Source organism: Anolis sagrei, chromosome 12, assembly GCF_037176765.1.
Source record: "Anolis sagrei isolate rAnoSag1 chromosome 12, rAnoSag1.mat, whole genome shotgun sequence".
NCBI classification, from domain to species: domain Eukaryota; kingdom Metazoa; phylum Chordata; class Lepidosauria; order Squamata; family Dactyloidae; genus Anolis; species Anolis sagrei.
The window spans coordinates 17,118,878-17,141,567 of NC_090032.1; the positions used below are offsets into that span (position 1 = coordinate 17,118,878).

Here is a 22,690-nt window from a genome sequence, read left to right on the forward strand (position 1 = left end):
GTAGTTTTGCCTCGCCCACATTGGACTAGTTTCCTTGCCAGAAGGTCATGGGGGACCTTGTCGAAGGCCTTCCTGAAATCCAGGTACACTACATCCACGGCATTCCCTGCATCTACCCAGCTTGTAGCTCTATCGAAGAAAGAGATCAGATGAGTCTGGCATGACTTGTTTTTGATAAATCCATGTTGACTATTAGCGATGACTGCATTTGTTTCTAAGTGTTTGCAGACCGCTTCCTTAACAATCTTTTCCAGAATCTTGCCCGGTATTGACGTGAGGCTGACCGGACGGTAGTTGTTTGTGTCGTCCTTTTTTCCCTTCTTGAAGATTGGGACCACATTGGCCCTCCTCCAATCTGCTGGAACTTCTCCCGTTCTCCAAGAACTCTCAAAGATGGTTGCCAATGGTTCCAAAATGACTTCCGCTAGTTCCTTCAATACTCTGGGGTGTAGTTGATCTGGCCCTGGGGACTTGAACTCATTAAGAGCGACCATCCAGCGTCTCACAGATTCCACCATACTGTCTGGCATTTCTTACCATCTACCCTTAATATTCCATTGGGTTCTCTTCTCCTGCAGATCTCTTTCCCTGTCTTAGTTGGCCACCTTAGTCAGTCTGCTGTGCTGTCTTGACTCCCTTTTTGCCCCAGGACACATTCCTCTCTGCTAATGCTTGAAACTCTGCCACTCCTTACAAAGGTTTTTCCTCCCTAGTAAATTAAAATGGTAAGAATTTGTGGAATTGCAGTCGGAAGAAACCTCCAGGGTTATCTAAACCAATGGATGAAGCTTCCCTGAGAGATAGGTCTCCGACTTCTGCTAATGTCAAATGGTTCTTATCATCATGACACTCTTCTCCATTGTTATTTGATCTCTTTTGTTTGTGCAGAAAACCAGTACATTTTATCTTCTATATAACAGCTTCAAAGATTGCTGCCGAAACACCTCTGATTTGTCTTCTCCAGGCTAAACATTCCCAGCTCTCTCCATTGTTCTTCATTGCTTTCAAACCATTTACATTGCTTTTCTCTGGTTTGTCTCCCAGCTTGTCAATATCCTTCCTAAACTATGATGCCCAGAATTGGTAGTACTATTATTATTATCATCATCATGATGTTTATTTATACCCTTCTTTTTCTCTTCGCAAGGAGACTCAAAGCAACTATTATTTCTTTTGATTCAGATACTCTATCTCCCTATCATTGCACGCTAGAAATGGAGTAACTGAGTTTTTGTCTGGCTGCCACATCATTCTGTTGACTCATGTTTAGGCTTGTGGTTTACCAAGATGGCTTAGATCCTTCTGACGCATTTTGCTGTCCAGTTAAATGTGATCTGTATACGTTGCATTTTTTTTCTCTCTGCCTAAATGTAGAACCTGAATTGTCAAAGTACTCTAAAACAGTCCAGGAGAAAGAAAAGGAAGGAAGACTGCCTTTTCTAGATGTCCTAGTCATCCGCAAACCAGATCAACAATTGGGTCACACCGTCTACAGAAAACCCACACACACAGATAGATATCTACATAAAAACTCCAACCATCACCCAAGTCCAAAAAGAAGCACCATTAAAGCCTTGGCAGACCGTGCAAAAAGAATCTGCGAACCCCACCTTCTCCAAGATGGACTGAACCACCTCAACTGGGCTCTCCAGGCCAATGGAGACTCCACCTCAGACATCAGGAGAGCAGCAAGACAACCGAGAAGAAGCCACGAGAGTCAAGATGAAGATCCACCCAGAGGAAAAGTGCTCCTGCCATACATCAAGGGAATCACTGACCGCAGAGGGAAGCTGATGAGGAAACACAACATACAAACAATCTACAAACCCACCAAGAAAATCCAACAAATGCTCCGTTCAGCAAAGGACAAGAGGGATCCTCTCACCTCTGCAAGAGTCTACCAATGTATACCATGCAGCTGTGGACAAGTCTACATAGGGACCATCAAACGCAGCATGGCCCAGACGCGCATCAAGGAACATGGAAGGCACTGCAGACTACTTCAACCAGAGAAGTCAGCCATAGCAGAGCACCTGATGAACCAGCCTGGACACAGCAGATTATTTGAGAACACAGAAATGCTGGACCACACCAACAACCACCATGTCAGACTACACAGAGAAGCCATTGAAATCCACAAGCATGTGGACAATTTCAACAGAAAGGAAGAGACCATGAAAATGAACAAAATCTGGCTACCAGTATTAAAAAACTCTAAAATTACAACAGCAAAACAACAGAGAGGAAACAACCAGGCACAGGTTAACACCTCCCAGCAAGAGATTTTCCCAGGCTCAGCCAGGCCTTCAAATGCTAATGAAGGTGATCAGTTGAAACATTCACACCTAGCTGCAGCAGGGAAGAGCTCTTTGCCCCACCCCAGCCATTCCACAGATATATAAACCCATTGTCCTAATTCCAACAGACCTCACTACCTCTGAGGATGCTTGCCATAGATGCAGGTGAAACGTCAGGAGAAATGCCTCTAGAACATGGCTCTATAGCCCGAAAAAACCCCACAAGAACCTACTCTAAAACATTGCTTCTCAACCTTCTTAATGCCGCAAGACCTTAATACAGTTCATGTCATCATGGTCACCTCCAACCATAAGATTATTTTCATTGCTACTTCATAACTGTAAATCTTTTGGGTTGTTGTAGGTTTTTTCGGGCTATATGGCCATGGTCTAGAGGCATTCTCTCCTGACGTTTCGCCTGCATCTATGGCAAACATCCTCAGAGGTTGTGAGGTCTGTTGGAACTAGGAAAAAGGGTTTATATATCTGTGGAATGACCAGGGTGGGACAAAGGATGCTTGTCTGTTGGAGCTAGGTGTGAATGTTTCACCTGACCACCTTGATTAGCATTTGATTGCCTGACAGTGCCTGGAGCAAACTTTTGTTGAGAGGTGATTAGATGTCCTTGTTTGTTTCCTCTCTGTTGTTGTGCTGTTGTGCTTTTAGAGTTTTTTAAAATACTGGTAGCCAGATTTTGTTCATTTTCATGGTTTCCTCCTTTCTGTTGACATAGTCCAGCTAAGAAATTGGAAGCTAAGCAGGGTCAGCTCTGGTTCATTTTTGAGTGGGAGATTGGCAATGGCTATCAGGTGCCGTAGGCTGTGTTTCAGAGGACAAGAAATAAGTGAAGTCCAGCTAACATGGCTGAAGTGTGATGCCCGATAAAAGCCTTATAGGGGAATTGGTTGTATTGAAAGGATAATAAATATTTTAAGGCAGGGCACTCGCGGTACTCTAAAGATGCTTCTTTAAAATTTAATATGCCCATCCATTGCATCCTAAGAGCGAGGCACGTACAAATATTGCATATGCATGCATCATGTGGGAACATCGATAGCAACTCCAAACGTGTCCGATTTTGCCTCGACGTGGTATTAATTCACTATTATAAGTTAATGCTCTGTTAATGAGGCCAAACATGAGCACCAGACTAACTGGGAAAGCCACTTTGAAGGCGGCAACCATCTTTCCTCCTTCTGTCTGGCGGACTTCTTCCCAGAAACTCAAATGTGTGGATGATGGGATAATTGGATGGCATACAATGGTTTTGCCATCATCCCCATCGATCACAGGGTTTCAGGTTCTTGTAGGTTATTACTAATTTGCTAGCAGGATTCTTGATCTTCATACATGTTGTCCTATTTCTTCCCTTGGTCGGCACAGGGGGAGATGCCATGTTCCGTGCCAAGCCAGGCCCCGTGCAAATCGTGCTTGTGCACAAGGCGCAGCACTCCTTCGAGCTCGACGAGAAGGCCCTGAGCCGTGTCCTGCTGCAGGATGACATCCGGGACCTCGACGTGGTGGTGGTTTCAGTGGCTGGCGCCTTCCGGAAGGGCAAATCATTCCTCCTGGACTTCCTACTACGTTACCTTTACATGCAGGTGAGACTGCCACCATGCAGGTGACATACATGATCCCTATCTTGGGACTTGCTAATACTTAATCATCCATGGGTATTGGTAGAAAATCGGATAAATGTAGTCTGAGGTTGCTTGTAAGTTACTAGCATTTCTCAGGCGATGAAATTCTGATTTCTGAAGTCACAACTTGGCTTTTGGAGCAAACTGTCAACTTCTGTAAGCAAGGTGTTTACAGTTTCTTAAAAAGATGAGAGAAGTAGGTGTGCCTAAGTGGCAACTAGGGAGAGAAGGACTCATCACTGGACCATTAACAATAACACAACGACAGTTAAAACCTATGGCTGATGTCGTAAATAATTGTCCTGTTTGAAATTATCTTGAGTCTTCTCCTCCTGACATAGATTAGACATATAAGGACACCATTGTGTTCTGGGTTTGATTTGAAAGAACATTGTCTTTGACTAATGTAAACAGATCCTTTCCTTTAGAGTTAATTTAGTTTCTGGTCACAAATGTTGACAGATGGAAACAGATATAAACATTAATCTTATCACGGTCACAGTTCTTATCACACTTTATTTTTCAGTTCTCATTAGCAACTTTTAATTACAGTCCCAACAACAATAAATCCTATCTCATCAGCCAAAAGCAGGCCCACTCTTCCCATTGAAATACTGATAAGATTATATTTGTTGAAATTGTTCTTCATTTTAATTATTGCATTGTTTTAAAGTGTTTTTTGCACTACAAATAAGATATGTGCAGTGTGCATAGGAATTCATTCTTTTTTTTCCAAATTATAATCCGGCCCTCCAACAGTTTGAGGGATTGTGACCTGGCCCTCTGTTTAAAAAGTTTGAGAACCACTGACTTAGAGGGCCGAAGTTTCTGTATCCTAGGATGTAGAACAGCGGTTCTCAACCTGGGGGTCGCGACCCCTCAGGGGGTCATTTGGCCATTTTCTGGGGGTCGCGAAGCCGCATTGGCTGGCCACACCCCCTCCAAAATGGCGGCCGACCCCCTGCGCCACTGGCATTCCGCGCGCAAAGCCATCCGCCTGTCCCTCATCTCCTTCTGATGGCAGAAGGAGGCGAGAGACGGGTGAGCGGCTCCGCGGGTGGCTAGGCCATGCGCGAAGCCATCTGCCTGTCCCACGCTTCCTTCTGATGGCAGAAGGAGGTGAGGGATGGACGAGTGGCTCCTTGGGCGCCCCTCGCCTGCTTTGCTCTCCCGCCGGCAGGCAGGGGTGCGGAGCAGGCGGGGGCCTTTGGGGCAAGGCCTTGCGCCAGGCGCCTTCGCCTGCTCTGCTCTCCCGCCGGCCGGCAGGAGTGCGGAGCAGGCGGGGGCTCTTCATTGCAGGTGAACTATAAATCCCAGCAACTGCATCTCCCAAATGTCAAGGTCTATTTTCCCCAAGCTCCACCAGTGTTCACATTGGGGCATATTGAGTATCTGTGCCAAGTGTGGTCCAGATCCATCATTGTGTGAGTCTGCAATGCTCTCTGGATGCAGGTGAACTACAACTCTCAAGGTCAGTGCTCACCAGACACTTCCAGTATTTTTCGTTGGTTGTGGGAGTTCCGTGTGCCAAGTTTGGTCCAATTCCATCATTAGTGGAGTTCAAAATGCTCTTTAATTGTAGGTGAACTATAAATCCCAGCAACTACAACTCCCAAATGACATAATCAATTTTCCCTCCAGCCCCACCAGTATTCAAATTTGGGCATATTGGATAACGTAAGGTAAAAGTTTTCCCATGACATTAAGTCCAGTCGTGTCCAACTCTGGGAGTAGGTGCTCAATTTCTAGGCCAAAGAGCCGGTGTTGTTCATAGACACCTCTAAGGTTATGTGGCTGACATGACGGCATGGAGTTCTGTTGTTGGGTATTTGTGCCAAATTTGGTCCAGTGAATGAAAATACATCCTGCATTTCAGATTTTTACATTATGATTCATAACAGTAACACAATTATAATTAGGAAGTAGCAATAATAATAATTTTATGGTTGGGGGTCACCACAACGTGAGGCACTGTATTAAGGGGTCGCGGCATTACGAAGGTTGAGAACCACTGATGTAGAAGGTGTTTCCCTGATGCATTGCTTCCCACCATTCTGTAGAAAGCAGGAGGCAGCACCGAGTGGCTGGGCAGCAAGGACGAACCCTTGACAGGCTTCTCTTGGCGTGGTGGCTCCGAGCCCGACACGACCGGCATCCAGATCTGGAGCGAAGTCTTCATCGTGGAGAAACCCAATGGGAAGAAGGTAGGGAAAGTGATGGCATCTGCGGCATCGTTTTGGAACGTCAATCTTTCTAGAAGGACGGGCAGTAAAAGCCTTCTTTGGCCTTCACATCTTGGCCCATCTTCCAGGTGGCGGTTGTGCTGATGGACACTCAGGGAGCCTTTGACAGCCAGTCGACGGTCAAGGACTGCGCCACCATTTTCGCACTCAGCACCATGACGAGTTCTGTTCAAGTGAGTCCTCCTGGGATGGCTTTATGTGTCAAACCTTGTTGGAAATAACAACCTTCTACAAACCTCCTATACTAGTTATTTGTTATATATAATTCAAATTGCTTATTGTATTGGATGTACATTTTGATATGCAGCTTTCCCTTAACTCTATGTTGTTTGACGTTTTGGGAGGGACTATAGTCTATGCGACTAGACCTGGGACTATTCAGACTGAGACTGATTTGGCGGGAGTTACACTTGCAAAATATCCCTGTTCCGACTTGCATACAAATTAAACTTAAGGACAAACCTACAGATCCTTTCTTGTTCATAACTTGGGGACTGCCTCTAATTGTCTTCTTTTCCTTCTAGATATACAACCTGTCCCAGAACATCCAGGAAGACGATTTGCAGCAGCTACAGGTGACGTATCAGTATGCTCTGAGGCATGCAAGACTTGGACTGGATAAGTTCTTGTGTCTGTAGGAATGATACTGCATATATTGTGTTAACTTGTTGCAGTAGGTGCAAAATTTCATTTCTGGACCGCGGCATTCTTTATAGTCTGGTACCACAAAGGTCTTGCAATAATTGTGACACTGCACATAACACTGAGAAAGCACACACTATTTTAGCTCCTGTCTCCTGCATGCGTGAGCAGCAAATGTTTATTCTCCTATTTATTTAATAAAGCCCTGGGCTTGTATAGGCGAGCAAACCTGCCTCACACTAAACCTTAGGTATCCAAGCCATATGTAATGGTGAATAGTGGTTTTTTTTTTTATGAATTGGAGTTAAGCGGAAAATGAAGTCTGTGAAATGAGGAGGCGATGAGAGTTTATGAGCTTTAGCGCTTACACTGTGAAACAGAAAATAATACTTTCAAACCAGGAACACACCTTTTCTTTCAAATTTTGTTACATAGTGGTATTGGTGTAGTGTTTGGTCACAGCCTTTTGACTTTCCAAACAGTTGTTAACGTTGGGTTGTTGTAGGTTTTTTCGGGCTATATGGCCATGTTCTAGAGAAATTCTCTCCTGACGTTTTGCCTGCATCTATAGCAAGCATCCTCAGAGGTAGTGAGGTCTGTTGGAACTAGGAAAGGGGGTTTATATATCTGTGGAATGACCAGGGTGGGCAGGGGTGGCTCAACCATTATGCAAAGTAAGCATATTTTCCCCGCTCTTGGGGGAAAATAGACCTTGACATAGGCAAGTTGTAGTTCCTGGGATGTATAGTTCGCTTAAAATTAAAGAGCATTCTGAACTCCACCAATGATGGAATTGAACCAAATATGGCACACAGAACTTCCATGACGAACAGAAAATATATATCAGTGAATGGTTTGGGCGGGGGGGGGGGGGGGTGGCGCCAAAATACTGTTTGCTTACCATTGAAAATTACCTAGGGTTGCCGCTGAGGGTGGGACAAAGGACTCTTGTCTGCTGGAGCTAGGTGTGAATGTTTCAACTGATCACCTTGATTAGCATATAATGGCCTGACAGTGCCTGGAGCAAACTTTTGTTGAGAGGTGATTAGATGTCCTTGTTTCATAGAATCAAAGAGTAGGAAGAGACCTCCTGGGCCATCCAGTCCAACCCCATTCTGCCAAGAAGCAGGAATATTGCATTCAAATCACCCCTGACAGATGGCCATCCAGCCCCTGTTTAAAAGCTTCCAAAGAAGGAGCCTCCACCACACTGCGGGGCAGAGAGTTCCACTGCTGAACGGCTCTCACAGTCAGGAAGTTCTTCCTCGTGTTCAGATGGAATCTCCTCTCTTGTAGTTTGAAGCCATTGTTCCATTGCGTCCTAGTCTCCAGGGAAGTAGAAAACAAGCTTGCTCCCTCCTCCCTGTGGCTTCCTCTCACATACTTATACATGGCTATCATATCTCCTCTCATCCTTCTTTTCTTCAGGCTAAACATGCCCAGCTCCTTAAGCCGCTCCTCATAGGGCTTGTTCTCCAGACCCTTGATCATTTTAGTCGCCCTCCTCTGGACACATTCCAGCTTGTCAATATATCTCTTGAATTGTGGTGCCCAGAATTGGACACAATATTCCAGATGTGGTCTAACCAAAGCAGAATAGAGCATGGGGAGCATGACTTCCCTAGATCTAGACACTATGCTCCTATTAATGCAGGCCAAAATCCCATTGGCTTTTTTCCCCGCCACATCACATTGTTGGCTCATGTTTAACTTGTTGTCCACGAGGACTCCCAAGATCTTTTTCACACGTACTGCTCTCGAGCTAGGCATTGTTTGTTTCCTCTCTGTTGTTGTGCTGTTGTAATTTTAGAGTTTTTTAATACTGGTAGCCAGATTTTGTTCATTTTCATGGTCTCTTCCTTTCTGTTGAAATTGTCCACATGCTTGTGGATTTCAATGGCTTCTCTGTGCAGTCTGACATGGTGGTTGTTGGTGTGGTCCAGCATTTCTGTGTTCTCAAATAATATGCTGTGTCCAGGCTGGTTCCTCAGGTGCTCTGCTATGGCTGACTTCTCTGGTTGAATTAGTCTGCAGTGCCTTTCATGTTCCTTGATGCGTGTCTGGGCAATGCTGTGTTTGGTGGTCCCTCTGTAGACTTGTCCACAGCTGCATGGTACATGGTAGACTCCGCCAGAAGTGAGAGGATTCCTCTTGTCCTTTGCTGAACGGAGCATTTGTTGGATTTTCTTGGTTGGTCTGTAGATAGTTTTTATGTTGTGTTTCCTCATCAGCTTCCCAATGCGGTCAGTGGTTCCCTTGATGTCTGGCAAGAACACTTTTCCTCTGTTGTTAACATTTTGAAACATCTCCTTTTGTAGCTCTTCACTGAATACGGGCGCTTGGCCATGGATGAGATATTCCTCAAGCCATTCCAGGTAGGCCTTCCATAACAGGGGAAGTTTCAGACACCCCATACTTCATATCTCTGATTTTTGTAAAAACGGTATGACATTTTGGTGAACAGATGGGGCATTTGGCGAATTGAAGTTTCAGTTCATTGATTGACTTTAGAGCAGTGTTTCTCAACCCTCCTGATGCCGCGACCCCTTAATACAGTTCCTCATGTTGTGTTGACCCCCAACCATAACATTATTTTCGTTGCTACTTCATAACTGTCATTTTGCTCCTGTTATGAATCGTCATGGAAATATCTGATAGGCAGGATGTGGCACAAATACCCAATACGCCCAAATTTGAATACTGGTGGGGTTGGGGGGAGGGGTTGATTTTGTCATTTGGGAGTTTTAGTTCTTGAGATTTATAGTTCACCTACAATCAGAGCATTTTGAATTCCACCAACAATGGAATTGAACCAAATTTGGCACACAGAACTCCCATGACCAACAGAAAATACTAGAAGGGTTTGGTGGGCATTGGCCTTGAGTTTTAGAGTTGTAGTTCACCTGCATCCAGACAGAACTATGGATGAATCTGAACCAAACTTGGCACGGATACTAAATATGCTCCAATGTGAACACTGGTGGAATTGGGAGGAAATAGACCTTGACATTTGGGAGTTGTAATTGCTGGGATTTATAGTTCACCTACAATCAAAGAGCATTCTGAATCCCACCAACGATGAAATTGAACCAAGCTTGACACACAGTTCTCCCATGACCAACAGAAAATACTGGATGGGTTTGGTGGGCAGTGTCCTTTGGTTTTGGAGTTGTAGTACACCTACATCCAGAGATCACTGTGCACTCAAACAATGATGGATCTGGACCAAACTCTACACAAATACTCAATATACCCAGATGTGAACACTGGTGGAATTTGGGGAAAATAGAATCTTGACATTTGGGAGTTGTAGTTGCTGGGATTTGTAGTTCACCTGCAATCCAAGAGCATTCTGAACCTCACCAACGATAGAATTGGGCCAAACTTCCCACACAGAATCCCCAATACTGTATTTTCTGATGGTCTTTGGTGACCCCTCTGACACCCCCTCGCTACCTCCTCAGGGGCCCCGACCCACAGGTTGAGAAACGCTGCTTTATAGGATTTTTTCCCTTATTTTGGGTAAGAAAAATATCACTTTTTTATTTCCCAATTTTGCAAGGTTCCTATACACCTGTGAAAATGGAGTGCCTACCCTACTACCTTTCTCACATAGTGCAGCCTCGCTTCTGGAAGCCTCAGCTTTAAAATATAGTAATAGACTATACATTATATTATGTATAGAGTCCCCAGGCTGGAGTTAAAATTGCAGACGAATCAGTTGCTGACAAATCCAAGTCTGGAGTTAAAATTGCTGGATGGAACATTAGCAACCTTAAATATGCAGATGATACCACTTATTATTTAGTTATTTATTATTTATGACGTTTACATGCCGCCCTTTTCACCCCGAACATTTTGGATTAATAAACATTAGCAACCTTAGATATGCAGATGATACCGCTTTGATGGCTGAAAGCGAGGAGGAGCTGAGGAGCCTTCTAACCAAGGTGAAAGAAAGTGTAAAAGCTGGGTTGCAGTTAAACATTGTAAAAAACAAGATTATGGTAACCAGACGGATTGATAACTGGTAAATAGAGGGAGAAAACGTGGCAGCGGCAGACTTCTAGGTGCGAAGATGACTGCCGACGCAGACTGCAGCCAGGAAATCAGTAGATGTTTCCTTCTTGGGAGGAGAGCAAGGACCAATCTTGATCAAATAGTGGAGAGTAGAGACATCACACAGGCAACGAAGATCCGCATAGTCAAAGCAATGGTATTCCCTACAGTCACCTATGGATGTGAGAACATGGATGGAGCAAGCACGCTCCCCTGAGGCAGGCCGTTCTTCTGTTTCCGCCATCTGCTTCTCTGGCCCTGGAACTCAACAAAGAAGCTCCTGTTTTGTAACAGGTTTCCTATGAGGCGGGTGAGGTGGTCGTCCTTTGTGATATTATACATTTTTCTCAGGAGGAGGCGGTGGTTCACAGTATCATAGGCTGCTGACAGGTCTATGAAGACAGCTACTGTGATCTGTTGCCTTTCAAAGCCATCTTCGATTTGCTGAGTCAGGTTCCCGTACCTTGGGAAGTCTGACTTGGCCATGGTAGTCCACGCTCTGGTTACTTCCCGTATAGATTACTGCAACGCACTCTACGTGGGGTTGCCCTTGAAGACTGCCCGGAAGCTTCAGATGGTCCAGCGTTCGGCAGCCAGGTTGCTAACGGGAGCGGCACTCAGGGAGCATACCACTCCTCTGTTGAGCCAGCTCCACTGGCTACCAATCTGCTACCGGGCACAATTTAAGGTGCTGGCGTTAGCCTATAAAGCCCTAAACGGTTCTGGCCCTACTTACCTCTCCGAACGCATCTCCACCTATGAACCGACTAGGACATTAAGATTATCTGGGGAGGCCCTGCTCTCGGTCCTGCCTGCGTCACAGGCGCGTTTGGCGGGGACGAGGGACAGGGCCTTCTTGGTGGTGGCCCCTCGGCTATAGAATGCCTTACCTGTAGACATCAGACAGGCCCCTTCGCTGTTGGCGTTCCGGAGGAAGGTTAAGACTTGGCTCTATGAACAAGCGTTTGGCTAAGCAGTGCAATTGAACACAGGAAGACGGCAAAATCGAACATAGGAATGGCACAAGGATTATGAGAACGGATTCTGATTTTCATTGAGGCGTTATGATATGATAATAATTGCTTTGATTTGTCTGTTGTGTATGATGTGTTTTTAATTGCTTATGACATTGTTGTGATAACCTGTATTGTGTAAACCGCATTGAGTCGCCTGATTGGGATGAAAAATGCGGTATAGAAATAAAGCAAATAAATAAAAATAAATAAATTCAGCACTTGCGATGTGCAGCTTTTGTCTTTCCTGAAGCCGGTTGCTGTGGGATCAGACAGGGGTCTATTTTTTCCGTAATTCTATGCAAAACAAGTCTCTCCAGAACTTAGAAGAGGTGGCACAACAGGGAGATTGGTCTGTAGCTTTTTGGGTCATTACGGTCTTTGCCTGGCTTCAAGATGACGATGACTCTTGCTTTCCTCCAGATTTTGGGGATCTGACAGGATGCAGTGCAGTTGTTCATCAGCTCCAGCAGCCAGCGCCTTGCTTTTGGACCAAAGTTCTTGATTTGTTCCATCTGTAGATGGAACAAATGTGAAATTGATAGGAGAGGAAGAACTGTGGGCCTGGAGATGGCTTCCAGGCAGTTGTTGTTGTGTATATCACCGGGACTGTGGCACAGCTGGCTGAGAGTCAGCTGCATTAAGATCACTACTGACCGAAAGGTCATGAGTTCGAAGCCAGCCCGGGTTGGAGTGAGCTTCCGACCAATTTGTGTAGCTTGCTGTTGTCCTTTACAGCCCGAAAGATAGTTGTATCTGTCAAGTAGGAAATTTAGGGGAGGCTAATTTACGATGCCATAAAAATCTCCAGCAAGCATGCAAAGAATGAGGAAGTACTTCATCTGTGTCACAAATGGACAGTGAAGCGGCAGCTCCCCTGGTGGCCAGAATACCCTCATGAAAAAGCTGGAATGTTAAATAGCCTCTGTGTGTCAGTCTATATATGTTGTGTGTCTATGGCATTGAATATTTGCCATGTATACGTACATTTTAATCCACCCTGAGTCCCCTGCGGGGTGAGAAGGGCGGAATGTAAATACTGTAAATAAATAAATACATAAATAAATAAATAGCAGACTTTGTGCCCTACATTTGGGATATCATGCTAGCCACTGTTAGATGCAACTTGCTTGGTTCTCTCTGCTCTAATTTAGCAGGGTGTTGTTGTTTTCTTGTTGTTGTTGTTGTTGCTGTTATTGTTGCTGCCACCTGATTGCCTCTTCTACCTTCTGCGCAGACCCTAATGTTCTTGGTCCGTGACTGGAGCTTCCCGTACGAGTATCATTACGGTCTGCAAGGCGGCATGAAGTTCCTGGAGAAACGGTTGGAGGTAAAGTACAACCAAATAGTACTTTAAAATTCAGTTAAAATCCATATCTATATAAATAAAAAGGTAATGTTCGTTTGTGGGATTAACAGTACTCAAAACCCCTGGACGAATTGACACCAAATTTGGACACAAGGCATCGAACAACCCAATGTATGTCCTTCACTCAAAAAAATGATTTTGTCATTTGGGAGTTGTAGTTGCTGGGAAATGAGTAACTGTATTAAGGGGTCACGGCATTAGGAAGGTTGAGAAACCTTACTTTAGAGAAGTGGTTCTCAACCTTCCTAATGCCGCGACCCCTTAGTACAGGTCCTCATGTTGTGGTGACCCCCAACCATAACATTATTTTCATTGCTACTTCGTAACTGTAAGTTTGCTACTGTTATGAATTGTAATGAAAATATCTGATATTCAGGATGTATTTTCTGTCACTGGACCAAATTTGGCACAAATACCAGATATGCCCAAAATTTGAATACTGGTGGGGTTGGGGGTGATTGATTTTGTCATTTGGTAATGCTGGAGTTGCTGGGATTTGTAGTTCACCTTAAATCAAAGAGCCTTCTGAACTCCATCAATGATGGAATTGAATCAAACATGGCACACAAAATTCCCATGACCAAGAGAAAATATTGGGAAGGTCTGGTGAACATTGACCTTGAGTTTTTAGAGTTGTAGTTCACCTATATCCATACTATGGACTCAAGCAATGATGGATCTGGATCAAACTTGGCACAAATACTCAATATGCCCAAAGGTGAACACTGGTAGAGTTTGGAGAAAATAGACCTTGCCATTTGGGAGTTGTAGTTGTTGGGATTTATAGTTCACCCACAATGAAATAGCACTCTGAACCCCACCAATGATAGAATTGGACAAAACTTTTCACACAGAACCCCCATGACCAATAGAAAATAGTATGTTTTCTGATGGTCTTTGGCGACCCCTCTGACACCCCCTCGCAACCCCCACAGGGGTCCCGACCCCCAGGTTGAGAAACACTGCTTTAGAGGCTTTGCAGATCCTTCTGTTTTGGTGTTGTTTTATTTTTTAAAGTGTGTGATGATCCCGCTTTCCTATGCCATCAGGTGAAATCGCATCAGCACGAGGAGATCCAAAATGTCCGGACGCACATCCATTCGTGCTTCACGAAGGTCAACTGTTTCCTTCTGCCCCATCCAGGCCTCAAAGTGGCCACCAGCCCAAATTTTGATGGACGTCTGGATGGTAAGGAAAATAACTTATTGAAATTCTAGGAGGGGGTTTTACTTTGGTTTTTTGGGGGATTTTTGTGCCGACTGCCTCACCTGTGTATATATATATTGTTGAAGTATGTGGAAGGTGGAAGGGTGAGGAATCACTTTTGAGATATCTACTTCAGTCACCCATTTGGCTCTGAAATGGGGAAAGGAGGCAGGGCCGCAAGCAGAAGCCATCTTCTCTCCTTCTCTCTGTGATTTTCATGCTCCGCATTCGGACACTTCCTGCTGGGCCACTCTAACCCCGAAGCGTTGCCTTATGTAGTGAAATTGATACTCTTTGTTAAAGTTTTGGTGTATAACTCTATGTTTACATATGGCAGATGGGAAAGAATAGGCACAGACAGGGTAGCAACAGCAGAGATAGGATTCATTTGCATATATGAAGCCGATTGGTCATGTGCAGATCGGTGTAGGCCCAGGATTTGAAAAGGCCGCTAGGCCAAAATGACAGTTGGGGAGTGCAAAGCTGAACATTCTAAAGGGGCGGAGCCAAGGTTTTGAAAGAGGCAGTTAGAGTGAGGGAGTTTGAAAATGACAATTAGGAATCTGTGTGTGAAGAGGAGAGTTGGTTTTTGAGTGCCTGATAGAAACAAGCAGTTATGAAGATGTGTTAAAGACTTCTGATATAGAGAAGCAGTTAGTTAAATAGAGCTTGAGTTTTAAGGAACATAAAGAAGGCTAGTGTTGCATTAGTTCAGAATATAATTCAGGCAAGAGTGTGTAAGGCAAGTAACATGTTTGTGAATGTGAAACATTGATAGTTTATTCAGAAAAGTTAACCAAGTAAATGATACTGACTGTAAGCCTCAAGATTGCAACAAAACACAAATGTAACCACAAGCATTGGAGCCAGAAGTTATAAATAAACTGTGTTACTTGGTTATACACAAGAGTGTTTCATTGCCTGCGATATAAAGTACAAAAGTTTAACAGCACACAGAAAGTCCCAGCCAATATAAAAGAAGAAACTGAATCAGTATAAAGCAGCAAAGAAGTTTTTAAAGAGGAAATAGTCTCTCTCCCTCACCTCAATATAGGTGGTTACACCTTACTTTAACTCTTTGAGTCCCTGTTGTTAGTATTCTAGGTGTCTAGCACCCTATCGGACAAGTAGCAGTAGGAAATTCCGTATTATTTGACATTTTTGTTTATCTGACGTTTTGCCCGCCCATTTATGTTGAATAAGCAAGACTCTATTATAATTCTAATTGCTCGCAGTTGGAACAGCTGCTGAATCAAAACCTATGTGAATTCATCTGATTGGATCGTCTGTGCCTAGTATTGTATCTCAAGTCTTCTTCTGAATGCGCACAGACGACATTGCCATCAGCATATTCGAGTTCTATAACAGATGTCATTGTAACCTTGGTTTTGGCTTTCTGTCTGCTGAGGTTAAACAGCTTGCCATCTGTCTGATAGATGATTTCCACTCCGGTGGGAAGCTTCCCATCAATAAGATGAAGTATCATAGTGAAGAAGAAGACCTATAAGCCACTCTAAACACCTTCACAGAAGCATACGAGAAGCTCGGCCTGTCATTGAACATAGAGAAAACCAAAGTGCTCTTCCAGCAGTCACCAGCAAACCCCTCTCCAATGACAGAAATACAGCTTAATGGTGCAACATTAGAAAATGTTGATCATTCTGCTCCCTTGGCAGCCACCCCTCCACCAAAGTCAACATCGACATCGAAATACAACACCGCCTGAGCTCAGCGAGTGCAGCTTTTTCCCGAATGAAGCAGAGTGTTTGAGGACCAGGACTTCCGTAGGGATACCAAGGTGCTTGTTTATAAAGCTATTGTCCTCCCAACCCTGCTATACGCCTGCGAGACGTGGACTGTCTACAGACGTCACATGCAACTCCTGGAACGATTCCATCAGCACTGCCTCTGGAAAATCCTGCAAATCTCTTGGGAAGACAAGCGGACAAATGTTGGCGTGCTGGAAGACGCAAAGACCACCAGCACTGAAGCGATGGTTCTCTGTCATCAACTCCGCTAGACCAGCCATGTTGTCCGGATGCCCAACCACCGTCTCCCAAAGCTGTTGCTCTACTCCGAACTCAAGAACGGAAAACGGGATGCTGGAGGACAGGAAAAGAGATTTAAAGATGGGCTTAAAGACAACCTTTAAAACTTTGGCATAGACTCAGAGAACTGGGAAGCCCTGGCCCTTGAGTGCTCCAGCTGGAGGTCAGCTGTGACTAGCAGTGCTGTAGAATTTGAAGACGCATGAATGGAGGGTGAAAGAGAAAAACGTGCCAAGAGGAAGGCGTTACCAAGACCGCCTTCCATCTGGAAACCGATGCCCTCACTGCGGGAGAAGATGCAGGTCAAGAATAGGACTCCACAGTCACCTACGGACCCACCAGTACACTGATCTTGGAAGACTATCCTACTCAGACAATGAGAGATCGCTTAAGTAAATAATCCCAAGTAATGGAATGATAGCATTGGAAGAGACGCAAGGACCGTGCAGTCCAATCCTTTACCATATGGGATTTTCCTATGGGGTGGTAAAATGGTGTTATACTGTCCATCACCCATTGGCGTCGACCCCATTCCTCTGTGTTCACTTTCTCCCCACTGTTCTGCGCAGACATTGCAGATGAGTTCAAGGAGCAGCTGATGCAGTTGGTGCCCTTCGTGTTGGATCCAGGCCAGCTCTTGGAAAAGGAGATCAATGGCTCCAAAGTGACCTGCCGAGGCTTGCTGGAGTACTTCAAGGTACGCTTGTGCCTCCTTTCTTTTGGCCTGACTGCTTCTGGAGAGGGATGCATGTTTCCCGTCCTTGCTTTCAACCAAGCATGGGCAAACGTTGGAACTTGTGGGCCACATGGCAGGCCGGAATGAGGTGGATGGGCCGGGTAAGGAGAGGGGGAGGCCAGGGTTGTTGGTGGAAGTGGGGAGGGTTTCACACTAATGGTAGCTTGCCTGGTCCACGGTCACGCCCAGGACATTGTGACCATCAGCATCAGCCCTAGGTATAGCCTCTTCCTAGCCTGCTATGTGACTAGCCTCTGCCCCCACTGACAAAAAGGGCAGTCCTTCCTCTTCTTCCTCCTCCTCCACCAATGCCACCTGGGCACGCCGTTGTCTAGCGCTGTCCTTCCCTTCCCTCCTGTTCGTGTTGTATGTCAGCGTGTTCAGCCTGTGATGGTGTCTGATGTTCATGATGGAAATGGGGATGATGCTCACGCTCCCACCTTCATCGCAGGCGCGATTGGTAGGGACGAGGGAGAGGACCTTCTCAGTGGTGGCCCCTCGACTCTAGAATTCACTTCCCAAGGACATCAGGCATACCCCAACTCTGGCAGTCTTTAGGAGGAGCTTGAAAACGTGGTTGTTCCAGTGTGCCTTCCCAGAATAAGGAAACTCTCGGCAATATGTCCTCCAAGTGCACTTTATTACTGACTTAGGTTTGCCTGCACGCCCTTATACCTCTCTGAAAACCCTATCCCAGTTATATTTTATCTGTTCATACCCAGCATTATTTTTTAGATTTTAATTATTACGTTTGGCCCAGCCATAGGTTTTTAAATGTTTGTTGTGCTATTGCAGTGTTTCTCAACCTGGGGGAGAGGCCCTTTGTAGTCTTTCTCAGAACAACTGTCTGAAGATGATTTGTCAGGTGCAAAAGTTAATGAGAGTCAAGTAAATGAGAGTGTGGTTAGAAAGCAAGTCTTTTGTAAACAGAGACAGAGTGCTCAGGTGCAAAGAAGATTAGTTTGTTTACAGGAAAAGAGAGATAAGAAACCTTTATCCGGTGGTAAGGTCAAGAGAAATGCTTTCGGTTTTGGGATCTGGAAAAGCTTTATATTGATATATGGGAAAAGAGTTGCCTCAGTTGGGTTGACGCTGAAATTTCATCACAATCTTGCTTTCAAGTGTTCGTAGTTCCATGTATCAAGTTTTTGCCAAGCTCCTGATTTGTGTATTGGATTTTTCATGCTGCCTTCTTTCATGGATTCTTGTGCGTGCTTCATGGATTTTTATACCTATGGATCTTGTTTTGCCTTGAAGCTCATAGACTAATCTTTGTTTTGGAACTTGACCTTTTTTGGTAATTTTACTGCTTTGCCTACTTATATTCTTCAATAAACTGCTTGCTGATTTTACCAAGTATTCTTCAATAAACTGCTTGCTGATTTTACCAAGCTGGTGTGGTGTTTAAGGTCAGAGGTTTTCCTGCTGTGGTGTAGAACATTGTTCTTCTTTCTGAGGGGGAACTTGCTCTTGAGGAAGGTGGGGCGTGGCAGAGGAGGTGGAAAAGGAGCCCCCCCCCTCATTGCCAGGGGCAGAGGTCTGGACGAAGGGGTACGCACTAGCTCCACGTGTGCCAGTGAGGAGCCTTGTAGAGGTGGAGGCCAAGAAGCAGGCCAGGAAAATGCTCTGCCTGAAGCTGAGGCTGGTGCTGTAGCCACGGGTGATTTTCCTGGTCTCCTCTCAGCGTGAAGACGTGGGTGGGCTGCCACGTCCTCATGCTGATAGGAAGGTGAGAGAGAGGAGGACCTGAGAAAAGAGCCCAAAGGGCCAAATCCGACCCCCAGGCCTGGGTTTGCCCATACCTGCTTTAAACCAAAAGCTGTTCTGTTGACAGGCGCCACTCACCTGTCACTTTTCTTCCCTTCCAGGCTTACATCAAGATCTACCAGGGAGAAGACCTTCCCCATCCCAAGTCCATGTTAATGGTGAGCTTTCCTTGGGTTAAAGATAAAGGTTTCCCCTTGACATTGTCTAGTTGTGTCTGACTCTGGGGATTGGTGCTCATCTCCATTTCTAAGCACAAGAGGCAGTGTTGTCCGTAAAGGCCTCCAAGGTCATGTGGCCAGCATGACTGCATGGAGCGCTGTTACCTTTCGGCTGAAGCAGTACCTATTGAATTATTCACATTTGCATGTTTTGGAACTGCTAGGTTGGCAGAAGCTGAAGCTAACAGCGGGAGTTCACCCCACTCCCTGGATTCGAATTGCCAACCTTTCAGTCAGCAAGTTCCGCAGCTCAGCACTTTAATCTGCTGCACCACTAGGGGCTACCTATGCAAGTGAGACTCCTTGTGAAAGAAAAATTGGGGTATAAATAATAATAATAATAATAATAATAATAATAATAATAATAATAATATACTTTTGTCAATGGAGTGCCTTAACAGGTCTCATCTCCTGAGCTGTGAATAGGTCCCAGGTTTGATTCCAATTTAGAATTGACTGCACAAGTGGAAAATTCACCTCCAGAGAAAAGATGGGATTTACTATTCACCTGATTTTTTGTTTTGTTTGTGTTGATATTTCCTCTCAGGCCACCGCTGAAGCTAATAACCTGGCTGCCGTTGCATCAGCAAAGGACATGTATTACAACAACATGGAGATGGTAAGACAGACAATATGGAGAGGAGCAGGGAATAAGAGGAGAAAATATGCATGGGATGAAACCTGGACTGTTTTCAATCTCCTCTTGAATTTCCTGTACACTAGTATAGGACTTCATTCAAAATATTAATCTTATTTGGGGCATTCTTTTCCCCTGAATTCTTACTTCTCACCAATTCCATCATTGGTGGTGTTCAGAGTGCTCTTTGATTGTAGGTGAACTATAAATCCCAGCAACTACAACTCCCAAATGACAAAATCATTTATTTTTTTTAGTGAAGGACATACATTGGGATGTTAGGTGTATGCTGTCCAAATTTGGCGTCAATTCGTCCAGTGGTTTTTGAGTTTTGTTAATCCCACAAATGAACATTACATTTTTATTTATATAGATTTACTAGCTTGGGGACCCGGCGCTGCCCAGGTTATTAGTGGGAAATGGAGGTTCTGTATGCCAAGTTTGGTCTTTATTGGTCATTGGATGACAATTGCATTGTTTCCAGGAAGTGAATGAAGGTACTTGAAGTCCCATCATCCATGATCCACCCTCTTCCAAACTGCAGCAAGATGTAGAGTGGGTCATGGGGGCCCTTTGTGCCAATTTGGTCTTGATCAGTCATTGGATGAGGGTCGCAGTGGTTTCAGTAAGTGAGTAAAGGTACTGCAAGTCCCATCATCCATGGTCTGTCTCCTTAGAACTGCATCAGGATGTAGAGTGGGACATGAGTACTCTGTGCGCCAAGTTGGGGCCTGGTCTGTGATTTGTAGGGGCTACAGTGTTCTGTGGCAAGTCAATCAGGTGAAGGTACTGCAAATCCCATCATTCCTGGCCCATCCTGCCCTAAACCGCACCAGGTTTTAAAGTGGGCCATTGGGCCTGTGTGTGCCAAGTTTGGTCCTGATCCGTCCTTTGTGTGGGCCACAGTGCTCTAAGGAAGTGAGTTAAAGTACTGCAAGTCCTATCATCTATGGTCCATCCTGCCTCAAACTGCACCAAGATGTTGAATGGGTCTTTTTTTTGGGGGGGGGGGGGGGGTCTGTGTGCCAGGTTTGGTCTTGTTGTGTTATTGATGGGGGCCACAAGGTGTTTTGGACTTCAACTCCAACCATTCCTGACAGCCTCAGGCCCCTTTACTTTTCCCTCTGCTACCTCGGAATGTTGAGGGTTGCCAATCAGAGACCATATGCAAATTGTACCACAGTGGCAGCCAATCAGAACGCTGCCACATACACCTCCCGTCCTCTGCATACAAACACTGACTTTTATTATATACATAGACAGATAGATGACATTTATATGCCGCCCTTCCCACCCCGAAGGGGACTTTTTCACAACCTGATTATGCTTTCTTTCCCTCTCTATAGCTCTGTGGTGGGGACAAGCCTTACGTGGCACCCGAGTTGCTGGAGGAGAAGCACCGCGTGCAGAGCGCTTTGGCCGTGCAGCACTTCCAGCGCATCAAGAAGATGGGCGGCAAGGAGTTCAGCCAGCGCTATGAGGAGGAGCTGGTGAAGGGGCTGAACGAGCTCTTCGAGGACCTGGTCAAGCACAACAACAGCAAGAATATCTTCAGCAGCTTCCGGACACCGGGCGTCATCTTCAGCCTCATTGTCTCGCTTTACCTGAGCTCCGGCCTCACGGATTACCTCGGGCTTGAGCTTGTGGCCCAGCTCTGCAACTTACTCATGGGGCTGCTGCTCCTCTCCCTCACGGCCTGGGGCTACATCCGCTATTCCGGCCAGTACCGTGAACTGGGAGTTGTCATTGACACCACTGCTGAGTTTCTGTTGGAAAGGGTGAGTGCATCCCAGCAGCTGAATAGGGATTCAAGAGAGCTGGCTCTTAGTCAAGGTTTTCAAGATTTTTATATGCAGTACTGGTAATATCTGAGCTACAAACATCTGACTTACAAAGTTGTTGTAGGTTTTTTCGGGCTATATGGCCATGGTCTAGAGGCATTCTCTCCTGACGTTTTGCCTGCATCTATGGCAAGCATCCTCAGAGGTTGTGAGGTCTGTTGGAACTAGGAAACAGGGTTTATATATCTCTGGAATGACCAGGGTGGGACAAAGGACTCTTGTCTGCTGGAGCTAGGTGTGAATGTTTCAACTGACCACCTTGATTAGCATATAATGGCCTGACAGTGCCTAGAGCAAACTTTTGTTGAGAGGTGATTAGATGTCCTTGTTTGTTTCCTCTCTGTTTTGCTGTTGTAATTTTAGAGGTTTTTTTAATACTGGTAGCCAGATTTTGTTCATTTTCATGGTTTCCTCCTTTCTGTTGAAATTGTCCACATGCTTGTGGATTTCAATGGCTTCTCTGTGTCGTCTGACATGGTGGTTGTGAGAGTGTTCCAGCATTTCTGTGTTCTCAAATAATATGCTGTGTCCAGGTTGGTTCATCAGGTGCTCTGCTATGGCTGACTTCTCTGGTTGAACTGGTTATTTAAACTACTCAGGCTCAAAGCCAAAACCTTCCTGATTCTCACTACTATAGAATCAGCCTTTCCTACAGTTCACAGACTGTAGACTAACCCACTGGTTCTCAACATCCACTAGAACCAGCCTCTCCTGTAGTTCGCTGACTACAGACTAACTGTTTTAAAATGGCTGCCCTGCCAAGTGGCAGTTGGCTCCGCCCCTTTTCCCATGGTAACCCAACTCAACATGAGCTGAGCTGGCTACCATCCCCCTTAGTTATGTAACTTTAAATACTTACCCTTTACAACATCTATCTATAATTATACATAACTGCAAGTTAAAAAATTACAGTGGTGGCTTTCTGACTATTGAACTCCCCCCCCCCCCCCCCAGTGAAATTAGATCACTGCCCT

At 45.2% G+C, this 22,690-nt stretch overlaps 1 protein-coding gene across 1 annotated transcript in view; it reads left to right on the forward strand.

Annotated features, from left to right (window-relative positions):
• Positions 1–22,690, forward strand: part of ATL3 (atlastin GTPase 3) — a 41,140-nt gene that overhangs the window by 14,456 nt on the left and 3,994 nt on the right. Inside the window, exons 2-12 of the mRNA XM_067472492.1 lie at positions 3,681–3,898; positions 5,998–6,141; positions 6,249–6,353; positions 6,705–6,755; positions 9,141–9,197; positions 13,132–13,224; positions 14,313–14,451; positions 17,087–17,214; positions 19,122–19,178; positions 19,786–19,857; positions 21,222–21,653. Of these exons, the coding sequence (XP_067328593.1) occupies positions 3,692–3,898; positions 5,998–6,141; positions 6,249–6,353; positions 6,705–6,755; positions 9,141–9,197; positions 13,132–13,224; positions 14,313–14,451; positions 17,087–17,214; positions 19,122–19,178; positions 19,786–19,857; positions 21,222–21,653 (1,485 nt within the window). The 5' untranslated portion in view covers positions 3,681–3,691. The remainder of the gene's footprint in view (positions 1–3,680; positions 3,899–5,997; positions 6,142–6,248; positions 6,354–6,704; positions 6,756–9,140; positions 9,198–13,131; positions 13,225–14,312; positions 14,452–17,086; positions 17,215–19,121; positions 19,179–19,785; positions 19,858–21,221; positions 21,654–22,690) is intronic.